We start from the raw sequence: 14,560 nt of genomic DNA, 5'->3' as shown, positions 1-14,560 counted from the left end.
ACAGTTCATCACTGAACTTATCTGACTGTTTTCTTAAGCTTGTAAGTAGCTTCTCTAAGTAGCTTGTCCTATTTGCACTTGTCTTATTTGTTGTTTTCTAACAGCATATCTGAAATACAAATGAATAGGAATTCAGATGTGCTGCCTTGAAGTTACAGATGCTACAAAAACATTTATTCGTAGTATCTGTACCTATAAAGAGAAAGTGTTCTCATGTAGATCATTCTGGAAATATAAAGTGCAAGGCAGTTCACATTGTCTGGAGGCAAACTGCATTTTTATCAGACTGGGTATATGCTGGTACCTCCATTTAAAGCAGAAGCAGGTATGACTGGTTCGTTGACAAGACCAGGGAATCCTGGAGAGAGAAAAGATCTGTCAAATTCAAGTGATCCATAAGGATACTCAGTAGGTATCTGGAAAACCTTAACAGGGTTTTCATTTCCTTTGGATTTTCTGAGGAAAAGTATTTACAGTGTGGTTTCATTGAACTTTCAGACAAGCAAAATCCTGAAGTTTCTCACCACTGTAAGAAAGGAGGGTCTTTTTAGTGCTTGACTGCTTAAAGATTTCAGAGATTTTTCCATTCCTCTCTCACCATTGTTTGAAATGTTCTGGGAAGACCAAAGCTTTTAGTGACAGCTTTCCTGGTGACATTTAGCAAGCATTGCACAACAGACTTCTAAACTTAAACTAGGCTGTGTTTTTGTCTGAGGGAGCACACCAATATCGCATACAGGTCTTTGCATGTTTCTGCTGAATTGGGAAATAGGCTGGTGAAGTCCCAGCATTCCTTTAAATGAATAGTCGCAGTATTCAGACTGGCCTGTGGTCACAGTTGTAAACGAAAAAGCTAAATGCGTCTGTGTTGGCAAGCTGCTACAATGGAAAAGTAGCTGAAAGCTGTGTAACAAATGTAAAAGTTGAGTCCCACAAACTTCCAGTAAAATGAAAGTGTTGCTTTTAAGTTACTCATGAAAATAGTGACTTCTCCACCAGCTTGAATGATCCTGTCTGGATAAGCAGTCTGGTAAGTGTTTCTGATACGATTTAAGAACACTGTGATAGAAAAAAAATAAAGTATTTTTCTCCAATCTGTAACTAATTAGCCTGTGGGCATTTTCTGGAACCTATTGTCTTTTTACTGTCAATGGACCTCTTCAGTGAATGCAAAGGCAGTCCTGCTGAACGAAATAAGCCTGCTTGCACACCAAGGACAACTTCAGAAAGGAGTGATAAAGCCCCTGAAAGAGAGAGGCAGATTAAACCTGTATTTTGGCTTCTGTTATGTCAGGCATGTGCTATGGAAGACCAGGCAGAGCAGAGGAAATAACCTACTTAGTTTTGACCAAAATAAAACTTTGTTTTGAAAGCATTAGATTGACTTTGGCTGAATTGTCTTGGTGCTGATATGCCCTTTAAGTCCCACTGATTCATTGTTTGGAAAGTAGAGGCTGTTATTGTTGTCTTGCATAACAGCTTTGAAGCTTTGGTTTACTCCCTGGCATTGCTAGATTTCTTGTTTGTTTTCCTCTGTCCGTCTACAAGCAGTTGTCCTTCCTCCTTCTGTCTTGTAGGCATGCTGCAGTAGCTGTGCCTCCTGCAGTGGCCATCTTAGCCTTTGTGTGCATGGGGGACTTATTATTAACTAATCTGGGAAAGTTGATTCTTTCATGTTCAGCACCTGTGTACCCATCTTCCGTACCCCAGCACTTGCCAACAGCTTCTTTATATAAGCCAGCGCTGCAGTTTCATGACTACGAGTCCTGGCAGAGCCAAGGTGGAAGCTATGACACCTCTGTGAACACTGGCAAACAAATTGGGAATTTTGAAAGCCCTTCTAGGTTCCTGGAGTAAAGCAGTTTGGTTTGGTGATCCACCAGAAGGCAAAGGACTCTACTGTTATTTCAGGGCAACCCTGGGGATATTAGCTGGACTTGAACAAGTATTTACATCTTCTTCCTGAATAAGAGGGACAATAAAAGAACATCTTGTTTTCTCATATGCTAGCAGTGATTGACAGTGCTTTTAAAAAAAGCTGTTTTTTCAGTTGCTGAGCGCTATCTTGTTTTGTTTGAGGTTTTGTTTTTTCAGTGAGGGGAGGGGTGAGAATAGCTACTTGAAAGACTGTAGTGTAGGCAAATTCAAATACTTCCTCTTGTTCTGGATTGTTGAATGCCTTATATAAATTGGTGACATAAGGAACAAAGATTTGTAATAACTGCATCTGTTAAAGAGAAATATTTATATTGCTAGAAGTACTGATGACTGTCTATTCAAAGCACTAAGCTTTACAGAAAGCCTGGTAATGTTTTGAGGGCTTAGTTTTACCCTTAATTCATTATTTCATTGTGATAAAAACAAGATGTATGCTACATGACCAAATTTATAATCTGGTGTATTGACTTGAAGTTAAAAATCTTTGGCTTTGGTAAATTGTTATGCTTTAGCAAACTAAAAGTAGTTGTGCTGTTTTTTGGCCGGTGAGAATCTGACCCTAACTCTTCAGACTGTGTAGTCAGATGTAGTTGTAGTACACTCTTAACAGTAATGCCCTCTTTACTGGAGCTACTGAAAATGAAAATTACTGGAAGTATTGAAAAGGAATTTAATAGTTTCCGCTGGAATGAATTACTCCTCTGGAGTAAATGGTGGGAGCCATTATTCTCTCTGTAGTACCTGCTGCATTTAAAGCGTAGCCATGCTTGCTGTAAAGCACAAGGCATGAAACTGCACTGCACATCCTTCTGCCCTGAGGAAACTGCTGCCAAACTTAATTTGTTGCAGAGGTTGCTGCTCTGTTGCACTAGGCAAGTGTTGTAAGGTAAAAAATGCCTATACTATCACCTTCCCAAGGGGTCCACTGAATCCCAACATTTCTTTGGGAAACAGAAACTAAATCCTGCTCTTGGTGCTTGTCACCCTGGAGTTTGCAGCCATGACACAGTTGGCTCTTGGAACTATCTGCTAGCAATGCAGGATCTGGCCGAAGCTACCACAAGGTACATGTCCTTTTGCCACCTGTAGGAAGCTGGACTTCTCATGTATACCTTCTGGACTTCTCGTGTACCTTTTTGCAGCAATTAGAGTTTGGGGCAGTTGTGGCTTGCTGCAGTCTCATTATAGCTAAGTCTGGGAATGTGCGGTGGGAAGTGTTAAGGGGCATGGTCCTGTCTTTTCAGAGACCTGTCAGTCTTTGATTAGTAGAAAACGCTGCTTCTTGCAGCTGCTGGGACTTGTTCAGATGAAAAAATAAGGATGTGACTACAGATGAGTTTCATTTGATGTGTGAAATACAGTAAAAGGTTGAAGGTTGTCATATGAAAAAGGAGGATAGAGATCCCTGGAGTGTAGAAGTTTACTTGTGAGTACAGAGACACACTTCAAAGTAAGAGTTAAGTTACACTTTAGTTACCTGATGAGGACTTTGTCTATGTTTCTCCATCCTTTGCTTCATATTTTTTAAAAAATAACCTTTTTAAGATTATGTATTTAGATAGAGATAATCTATAACATTTGCAGACACCTGTTGTTGAAAAAAACCTCACATTTTTCAATATTTAATCTGGTAAAAACTTTATTTCATCCTATAAAATATTAATGTGCTTAGGAAGATATAAACAACATTCCCCTGGCCACCCAAGTCTAGTGCCAGAGTCAGTTGGTAACCATAACCATAAGCCTTTTCTTAGCCCTGCTTTTCTGAGCATCTTAGTAGAAGACAGATATAAACAAAGATATCATACATGGAACTGAAGTTGGCATTCACAGTGTGTGAAATGCTAAAACAAAAACACACTGACTGCGTTTCTGGGTCTGGGTGTCAGATAAAAGCGATAGAGGGAAGCAATGAACTCAGCCAAGGCTGCACATGGATTTGTGGCAGTGCAGGGGATTGTGCTACACAACTCTTCCATTAGCAGTCCACAACCTCCTCTACAAAGGCCAGTAGTGAGTTGAGAGCTCACGCTGACACCAGCTGCTGAGGATTACAGGAGTGTATTTCAGTCTATCATTTTATTGCTTGGGGTGGTTGAATGTAGAGTGGTGGTTATGAAGGGGAGGAAAAGCTCTCTTACAAGCTGCTGAGTCTCTAGTCCGCTTTTACAGATTGGCAGGAAAGGATCCTGGAGTTGTAATGGTGTATCCAGGGAAATATGTGCCCGTTGTGTGATTGCCAAAAAAAAAGGCAACTTGACAGCTAGGCATTATTAGGAAAAGACTGAGGAGGAGTGGCACAAAAGCCACCTATGTGCCATAACAGTATAAAATCAGCGAGCTGGTTCTCTCTCTGCATTGGCTGAGCTGCTGCTGAGTCTATAGGCGTCTGATGCAGCATTAGACCTTGAACATGACATTTTCCTTTCTCTATTTTATTTTAGTCCCATTGTAATTCTTTCATGTAATCTATGTACATTTATAGGGCTTTTTATAGAGGACTGTAGAGATTTTCCGTTTATGTAATACTCCTACATATATCAGGCCATCCGTTCTAGTAAACTCTCCAAGACAGGGACTTCTTCCAAGTCTTACATTTAACAAGATGCCTCAGAGAATTACTGCACTTAATTTAGTTGTATTTATATTCACATTAATAAGCTGGGTAGGTTCTTCAATGCATTGCACTTAAATTTTTCCAGAAATGAAAAATGTATTGTGCTCTAATATCTGGGAAAAAGAATTCTGAGTTTCTAAGCCGTTTGAGACTGATTTAATGTTTTATTTCAAAAACAAGTATAAGCCCTTCAGTCAACTAGGTGATTCAGAAATCTGTAACCTTTGTTAAAAGATTAGAAGAAACTTGGCAGGCACTTGCTGGGAGTTGGTGAAAGCGAGCAGAATGCAAGCAAGTTACGGCAGTCACGAATAGTGCCAAGCGAAATAAAATTATTATTTGCCAAGTTGTCCAGGCAGTACTGAGGAGCTGTGGTACTGTCACTTTGTGAGAACATGACAGGTTCCCTTGTGGTGGCTCTGTGACAGGCCGTGCCAGTCGGCCGAGGCAGTGTGTTGTTTCCTGTGAGTTGCTGGAGTGTGCCAGCGTGCACAGGGAGCGCTCGGCTGCAGGAACTCCCCTCTATCCTCCTGTTTTTGGGAGTCCTGGATGTAACCGGTGGCCATGATAATGTTGGTGGCTCCGCTGTGAGTTGCAAAACCCGAGCGTGGTAGCACCTGCAGTGAGGACGGCGGATTGTTGCAAGAAGCAGATTGTACGGCTGCTTGTAGTACTGGAGCATAAAAACCTCAGGGCACAGGGTGACTGGCAGGGAAACAATCCAGACAACGGAGGGTTGGAGGAAGAACTGCAAGTCACTTTGCAGGTGCTTTTGTTAACCTCAAAACGAGTGCTCTCTCTGAGTAGATCCACACTAAGTCTTGTTTTGAGCTGATCACCCTTCCAGGACAGTATCAAATCAATTTTGTTCTTGTGCTGATAGTCCTTTACCTTCTGTGGAGAGCAGTTTGATAGTTCTACTTATAAATATGTTTCTCAAACGCAAAGTTAGACTTCAGTGTTCAAGATAAAAGAAAAAAATTAAATGAAACCTAACATGTTAAAATACAAATATAAATTTCTCTTTGAAAAACACCAAAACTGAATTATGGTGAATATTTTCCCAAAGAGGAAACATATGTAATTTTTAACACCATCTAGACTTTTTCTCAGGGCTGAGTTGTCTTTTCAAAAGAGGGAGAAGATTATGTGTTATATCTGATATTTCATGAGCAATTCTCACCCGGCCACCATTTGCATGGGACACCAATACATAGCTAGAGTCCCTACAGGGTATAATTCACTGTTTTCTTCTTCCTACTTTTGGATTCTGCTTTGAAGCCTGTCTTGAGGACAGAGAGAAAAATGTTTATGTGGAAAAAGTGTGACATATTGGAGGGTATAAATAGCCATCCTTTTTCTAGGAAGTGCTACACAGCTTATGAGTTACAGTGATTCCCAGCTTTTATGTCCTGCCTTGCTTGGGAGGCCTGGAGAAAGATTTCTGTTTCTTTTCAAGTGTATGTTGGAGAGGTTCTGGCTGTACGTCCCGTGAGTTGCTGTATGTACACATGGCCTTTATCTTTGTTAAAACACCAAGTCAAACAGAATGTGGTAGGAAAAGTGGCTCGGAAGTGATGGGCAGAGCCTGCTGTAAAGACAGATATCATGCTCCATGTGGACAGGGAGCAGCACTGTGATGCCCAATGGCCAAATGGCTTCTTGTTGAGCATTAGCAATACCTTATTTTTCACAAAAAAGGAGTAATTTATTACTGAATAGCAGAAAACCTCAAGGTAAACTTGTCAATTATGGTTGGTGCTGTTTGCCTGTCCAGTGGCTTGGAGAGACCACATAAAGCCCCCTAAACTTTTAAGCAAATGTTTTGTACAGTGTCGGAAAGCTGCAACTGAAATTGCTTTCTTTTTACTTAGACAACCCATAGATGTGTCTGCTTGTAGCTCATCACTGAGTTTGTATGGATGAGGAAATCTTCATCCTTTAAAGAGATCAACCTGTCCTCTTCCTTTAAATGCTTTTTCCTTAGAATTTTGCATTTCATCTACTGAGACTTCACACACAGTGTCTTCTGGCTTGTTTTTCCTAATGAAATGTCATCCCTTAAAACCCACAAACCCTCTCCTAAGTCAGAACTTAGACTTAATTAGGCCTCTCTGAGACTATTGATATGAATGTAGGATTTTGCCACCTCTCCCCTTTCCTTCCTGCCCCCATCAGCAATACTGTTAATGCTTCAGTTTGCTGCCATTTTGGGTTTATTTCTTTCTGTGTGGAATGTACAAAATAAAAACAAAATGGTGACTTGTGGGAGTAATTTCATCCCGAGGAATGTGACAAGCAGAGGAGGAGTTGTGTGAGTAGCTCCTGAAAAACGTGTGAAAATCTTTCACTGAAAATGTTACCTTCCATGTTTGGGCATTGCTTATCTCCTACTGTTTGTCTCCTGATATTCCTTAATTTGATTATTTGCAAATGCTTCAATTTTCTGGCCGACATTTTAGGAAACAAATTCTTTTCTGTGTTGTCTTCTTCTGTATGCACTCAATTAAAACTTTTATGCACCTTCCTGTTTTGCTCCTTGTCTGAAACATCCATTCACTGTTTTTTCTGGGGCAGGAGATGCATCTCCTCTTTCCTCTGCCTGGACAATGACTTTGCTTTCTTTGGTCTCCCCTGCGCTGATAGGCTTTGTGCTCCTGCCCACCATAGAGATCGCTTCCAAATCTGTTAAGCAACTACATTTGCAGCTGCAAGAATCCATTTTATCACCCTTTCTTTGACTGTTTCCTTCCCTAATCTGTCCTATTTGTTTGGAAACAGCCATAAACCTTAGAGATGCATGTAACATTTCATAGCACACAGCAGAAGATTCAGTTCTGCTCCTTCCCACTTTATTTCATCAGTGCAGTAATTGTTCCAGGTTCAGCTATTGGATGACAGCACATTTGAACACAATGGCTTAGAGTGCTTCTTTTTCTGACTTGCAGATTGATGAGAAAGAAAACTTGCCTACTGCTCATATTAAGATGAGTGCTGAAAGGAAAGGTGGCATCCTTTTTGTGCTACCAAAAGGAAAATTTACTTTGCATGGGCTAGCAATAAGCCATTTAGAGACATGGACCTGGATTTTAATGCTTCAGTTGGCTTGGAAGAAGCAGTGTTGTGCAATTAAAAGTCAATGAGCTGGAGAAAGGGGTGCTTTTGGTGGCACTAGTGCATGCGGTCAGTGGCAACAATGGACTGCAGATGGGAAGTTTGAAGCACTTGGGGTGTTGTCAGATACCTGTGAAATTTAGGAAGTGGTACACTGTGCTTATGAAAAGCAGGGATGGGAAAACCCCCTGTGTACAGCAACAGCCACTGCTGGCAAGTGATCTTCTGCCCTGGCACTGGGAGAGGTCTGAGCTTCCACTCAAGAGGTCAGGACCTGAGCACCTGTACAGGGCTTCAAGCTTGAACTGGTGGAGAGTAATTCTGAAAGAAAGAGGACTCTAAATCCATAGCTGCATGGCTTATTAGTTCCTAATTAATCAGAAGTGGTGGGAATGAAATAAAGAATCCCTACAGCTTAATGTAATGCAAATTCGTGGTAAGAAGCTGTGAAAAGTATCCCCTCCATGAGAAATGATCTTTTAAAACACTGTCATGCTTGAAAGCATACTTTATGGAGCTTAGATGGAATTATAAACCTGTAATAAAAGAAATAGTTACTCTAGACTTTCAAAGCTGCCTGTAATTGGCAACCTTGAATTTTGTTTCCTTTGTCCATTACACTCAGCTTATAACAGTACTTTGTCTTTTCACATTTATGTCACATGCACTAGCTTGTAGAATAATTCACTTGCAAACATGTCCTTCTGCTTTAGCTATAGCAAAGAGCTGTTTTAGACTGTTTGAAACTTTTTTTGAAATGTAAGAACTCACTTGGATGCTCATGGAGAGAGTGTGGGAGGACATGACTTGCAGTAGGCTTGTACTGTTCTGGGATAAACTCTCCTTCCTTTTCCATTGCCAGCATCTTAGTAGTACTTGGAGTTCATGTACTGCTCAGGGTGTGACAGTTGTGTACATTCTCAAACCTAGGGGATAGCAAACATGTTTGAAAAGATGTATTCCTAATTGTATTTGACTCCACTTTTTGTTTCGTTTGTTTGTGTTTCTTAAATTCCCTTGCTTGTGAGGAGTTGTTCACAGTTCTTATTGTTTCTTATTATTTCCACAGTTTGCAACTTCATGTCTCATGAAAAGTGCCTCAAGAATATCAAGATACCATGCTCATGTATTGCTCCCAGCCTTGTGAGGGTGAGTAAAGAGACACCAGCTTGTCTCTTTCTTGGGGTAACACCACATATTTATCACTAATGAACATGATGCCTTATAGCAGTAGTTTTTTTCATATCATAATGCAAAAATTGTATTAGTCATCACTGAAGCTTTTATAGCTGCTCACAGGCAAAGCCGCACTTCCTTTGAAAAGTCTGCTATCAGCAGCTGTAGGTAGCCTGTCTTTGAAGACCAGTTATTTGCATTCTTTATATGTTACCAGATGTTCTTACTGTGTGTCATTACCTGGAAGTCTTGCAATATTGGAGGGAGTGACTGATGAAAGCTGCACCATGTGTCATAAAGATTAACTGTGTATATCACCAATTTTTTTACAGCTATTACATATTAAGCTTCTGTGCCTAGTGAAGGAGCTGTGTTTGTCTTCTGTTGATTGCTGCATCTTAAGAATCTTTGTGTTTATTGTGTCTAGAGAATAAAATTGTTGCATTGTAAGTATAGGATTTGAAAGGCAAAAAAAGAGGGCAGGACTTAAATTCATTACAGTAGTTCAAAATTGATTTTGGTAAGTAATAAAGTACTTGCTTTCAGATGGCTTGTGACCTTCTCCCACAAGACTTTCTGTGTAAGAGGTTGAATCAAAGGGAGTGAAACATGAATCAACTTTACAGAAGATAATAGGAAGCAACTAAGGTATTAAGAAGCTAAACTGAAGAGAAACAGTGTGTAATCCATTTGGCAAAGGATGACAGAAGAGGAACGAAACAGGGGAAGGACATGAGAAATTTGCTAGAGAAGTAGTAAAATGCTACAAGTACCTTAAGGAGCCATAGGCCAAAATCAAATGAGACATGGCTGTAAAATCAGTCATGTTCATTACAGACCTTGCTGACTCAAAGCACATTTATGGGAATCTGTTGTGCAGACCTATGAAGCTGATTCCCTTCTTTGTGTTGTAAACTGCTTTACAAGTTCGTTTTCATTGTGGAAGCCTTTGTAGGGGGTAAGATGAAGTTTGAAAACAATTTTTGTTACAGGGATTGGAGATATAGAAATTACCCATTTGTTTTTCTTCAATATGCTTTATCTAGGTGATAAAGCTGCTAAGGTTTGCCAATGCAAAATTTTGCTTTTTCTCTTTTTTTTTGCTTTTCCTCTTTCCTTACATACCTTCCATCTTGAGGGACTTCAAAAAGGCATCTGATACATAGAAATTTTCCAGTGAAACAGTCAACAACACTGCTGTAAATCTTAGAACACATGGTAAAGGGACATGCAGGTAATGAGAAATGCTTTTACTAAGAATTAGCATCTTCTGCTGTTTCAGTGTGCTCACAGTCATTGTAGCAAAAGGAATAGTGAACCAGATGTTATAGGTATCCAAGGGCCTTTAGGGAGACGGCAAAAAACCAACTGGAAAACAGTAATTTAATTCAGAATGTGGGTGTTGTAAACATTTATGACTGCTTCTTTTGTGGATTTGCTCTAAATTTAATTCATTGTTCAAAATACTATTTGTTCTTTTGCTTTTATATGGTAAAAATCCTCCATTTAAACTTACTAATGTTCCCATTTGCATCAGTTGTAGACGTCAGTGTAATTTTTTTCTCTCTTGTCAGTCCCTGTAATCTATCTGCCCCAAAACACAATTTTTATCTTGTGATTTATCTGTAAACAATAAACACAAATTGTACTGCACAGCGAGGATAGTTATTTGATGGTGGTGTCAGTGTTTGAAACTGTTTGCAGTTCAGCGTTGCTGTGTTTAACTGCAAAGAGTTTTCTGTGTTTTCTGTCCTGAGATGTAATGATTTTATTTTGAAAACTCTGGATTGTACTGTTCGTTCTGGACAGTCGTGTCCTCCTGGACGTGGTCATCCAAGTTGCATTAATCCTGATCAGCTGTACAAGTGAAGTCTGCCATATGGGAGATGTCATTTTGCATGCAGGCCCTGTCAAAGTAAATACCAGACTTGGCATTTGCGTAAAAAATATAACAGAGTGAAAAACAAATGGCAGCCATTTATACAGTTTGTGGAAAGTTTATTTTCTTAATCTCTCCTTTCAGATTATTTATTTATCAAAAGGTCTGACGTAGGAGGGAACACTGGCAGGATTTTTTTCTGATAGTTCTTTCAGCTATGTCAATATTCAGTGTATTACAGAAATGAGACTTTTTTATTTTACTTGTCTGGGTTTCATCTAGAGAGGATGGCAATTGCTAAAGCTCATCAGAATGTGTGTCTTTTGATACTAAGTCAACCCATCAGAGAATAATTTTTCAGCAGATGTTTGGTGGAAACTTTTATTCCTGACAGTAGGATTTCCTTCCCAGGGTCAAGTAAAAGCCTACAGAGTCACAAGCATGCCACAACTGCATCCAGTCTCAGAACATTCTTGATTAATTCATTCTTAAGGCTGACCTAGGAATTCTTTTCTCTATTGTAAATCATTATCACCTGCATTTATTATTGGATCCAGGTCATGATGTTTCTAAACAAGCCTTCATGGATCAGTCTTCTGAAAAGTTTGCAGGGCATACAGTTTGTTCCAATGGTAAGGTCTCAGCAACTTTTTCAAATTTAAACTATTTCCTACATAAGTATTTATCTTCTTTGCAGTGCATGTTTTTTAAAAAAAAAGGGAGGAAGGGAGGACAAAAAATAATCCACACCCAAACACCAACACAAAACAAAATAAAAACCGAAAAAAACGAAACCTTTTTGGGGGTGAAATGTGAAGTTTTGTTTTCCATTTTTAGGTTGGAATTGAAGCTGTATTACAGCTTCTTAGACGTCTGTATGTTTTCTATATAGCTGTTCTTGGAAAACTAAATTGAAATGAGACCATATGAAGAATACTTTAGTGATGTTCAGCATTTGCTATGCTTATTTTTTACTTGTTGCTGTGTTGGTGCATTGCTCTAATGGTTTCTAAACATTTCCATTTTAATAAGGTTTTAAAGTCTGCTCACAAGACTTTGTTGTGTGCTCTTCTTAAACAGGGCTGTGTAGAATGGAAAATGCTAGTTTAGGTTATCAGCTTCGGAATCTTTTTTGTGCTAAAAATAAAACTTTCCTTTGTAAAGAAAGCTGCTGAATTTGTGTGCTGGGGTAAGGAATGGGAAGGCTGCAGTGTTTGCAGGGGTCTCTGCTGACCTGAGTTTCTCCCTCTGGTTGCTGGATTCAGCTGTGTGGAGTGTGGTTATTTGGGTCAGTGGCGACAATCTGAATCTTTCTGGGAGGGCCCATAGCAGTGGGATGAGGGGTAATGTTTTTAAACTAAAAAGGGATGCATTCTGACTAGAATTTTACAGTAAGGATGGTGAAATACTGTCACATGTTGCTCAGAGAGGTGGTAGATGCCCCATCCCTGGAAGTCCTCAAGACTAGGTTGGACAGGGCTCTGAGCAACCTGATCTAGTTGAAGATGTCCCTGCTCACTCATGGGAGTTTGGACTAGATGACCTTGAAAGGTTCATTTCCGTTCTCTGACTCTGTGATTTTACCAGGGCCTTTGCTGGGTCACACTGACCATCTTCTGTCAAGAAGGTCTCTCTCCAGCTCTCCAGCACTTGACCCATGCTTATGTTGCTTCAGCAAGGTAGTTGCTTGGAGACAATCACATGGCATAATTTGGAATCCAAATGAGGGTCAAAACTGCTTGCTGGTAATCTTGGCACTGCACTGGAGTTTTCTCCCTTTTCTCCCTGAAGTGGAACCTCAGTTTAAGGGAAGGAAGGGCTAGCTCCTCCAAATTCGTAAACTTAGGAGAGTGTATTATGCTCTCTTGAAACTTGATATGAATACCCAGATTAGCTCTGCCACTGTATCAGTGACTCTTCAGTTTAAGAAGCATTATGGGACATCACTGTGTTTGTTTTAATTCTTAATCTTTGTCTTGATAAAAGGACATGGACATTGATTTCCTCTGTAGCAATAAAAGCAAGGAGTGACTTTTGTATATATTTTTTTCTTTACAGTGCAAAAAATACTAGGCCAAGCAATTCTTAATTGCAGTGGAAAGCTTTTACACAACTCTTACTTTTGAGTAGAAGCATCATATAATTCTGGTTTGAAATAGTATGGGATGTATTATCCACTGCACAGGGTCCTTGAGACCTTGGAGCATATGAGGCCAAATGTCCTGTCACAGAGGTCTGTAGGATGAAGAAAAATGATCCTGAATATAGTGAGATAGCATATAGATGTGTGCATCATTCCCTTGCATTAGCCCCAATTAAAATTTTGATAATTAAGTATTTGATTTTGTCTCCTCTGTCCTATTATATCTTGAGACACCATTTCACTTTGTATTATTATTTCATTTCAGAACTGCCATATGTAAAGCATACTTGTATTCCCTTTAAACACCAGCCAATAAATCAAGTGCTCAGAGCAAGAATGTCAGTTTGGACACAAGTGTCGAGTAGCTGATATGCATTATCCCTAAAAAACGAAAGAAATGGAGGTCTTTTCAGAGCACACAGTGTATTCAAGTTGCAGAAATATTTTGCTACTATATAAGACGTCTCATACAAATCAAAGTGCTGTTTGTGATTACTGAGTAATAAGGAGGTAATTGAAAAGATGTCAGTAAGAGCAAAAATTGAATCACAAAGTTGTTAGCTTCTCTCAGAGAGAGAATAGTCTAGGCCTGGACAGAACAGTCATGGGGTGTAGCAAAGTGTGTTCACTGTATCTACCTCCCTAGAGCAGAGGTTTATTGTGTTGGAGTGAGCATTAGAAACTTTAGATAGGGAAGTGCTTCTACACTTAAACATTCATACATGTTTTTATTTCAGAAACATCATTTTAATTTTTATCAGCATATTATTTTTGGCCTTATGTTGAGAGCAGTCTTTGACATTGCCCCATGTGACTGCCCTTATGGGTGTGAAGATGGTTGCTTCCAAGATGCTTTTGCTTATCCTTAAAATGCAACAGTGTTTTTGATTTGCAAGCTAGTGATCTTAAGTTAAGTACCTTTTACTCAACCTTTGGAGGCTGTTGTTGAGAGTCTTAGTATCCTTCTTTCTCTGCACCTTTTCCTGCTTGAAAGCTGTTCAGCCCCACACTATTTTAGGTCCTGCCACCCTGGTTTCTTAGTCTGTCCAGTATTTTTTACAGAGTCATGCCAAGTGCAAGTCACCCTGCTGTGATGGAAAAGGAGATGCATGGGCAAAATAATATCTAGACATAGGCCTAGGAAAAGTTTTTAGTAGGTAGTTCCTTTTTAAGACTGCCCAAGACAGCAGCTGTCACACTGGCATTTGGTATATCTGTATTTCTCTCATTGCCCTTTACACCTGGAAGTATTTTCCTCATGATTCAAGATGAAGCTTTCTTCTTCCAGAGATGGTAGAAATGGAGCTGCTGCTGGGTGAAAAGCAGGCCTTCCTAGAACTGTATTTTTTCCCCTGCTGAGGCATCCTGAAGGCTGCAGACCAGTAGGGCAGCCTGGCCTGACTCTGTACACACATCAGAGGGTCTGGAGGGTAGAAGGGCCGCTCTGTACAAAGTACATCCACCTTAGTGGAAGAGTACTTGAATTTATGATATACTGTTGGTCACATGCTTTATATCCTGTGACGTTTGAGGACGAGGAACAATTTTAAAAGGCACTATCAAAAGAAAGCAAGTCTATCCTTTGTTTTTCTTCTAAAGTGTGGATTTTAAAAGCATTTTGCTGCCATTCTTTTGGGTTACTGCAGAGCTGTTGTGCACTTCCACAGATTGCACTGAAGGAGTTAGAATCTAA

At 39.7% G+C, this 14,560-nt stretch overlaps 1 protein-coding gene across 1 annotated transcript in view; it reads left to right on the top strand.

Annotated features, from left to right (window-relative positions):
• DGKQ (diacylglycerol kinase theta) overlaps positions 1–14,560 on the top strand; it is an 88,116-nt gene that overhangs the window by 14,393 nt on the left and 59,163 nt on the right. Inside the window, exon 2 of the mRNA XM_023944307.2 lies at positions 8,739–8,818. Within this exon, the coding sequence (XP_023800075.2) occupies positions 8,739–8,818 (80 nt within the window). The remainder of the gene's footprint in view (positions 1–8,738; positions 8,819–14,560) is intronic.

The sequence above is a fragment of the Cyanistes caeruleus genome, chromosome Z (genome assembly GCF_971803275.1).
Source record: "Cyanistes caeruleus chromosome Z, bCyaCae1.hap1.1, whole genome shotgun sequence".
NCBI lineage: Eukaryota > Metazoa > Chordata > Aves > Passeriformes > Paridae > Cyanistes > Cyanistes caeruleus.
This window is presented reverse-complemented; position numbering and strand designations above follow the sequence as displayed.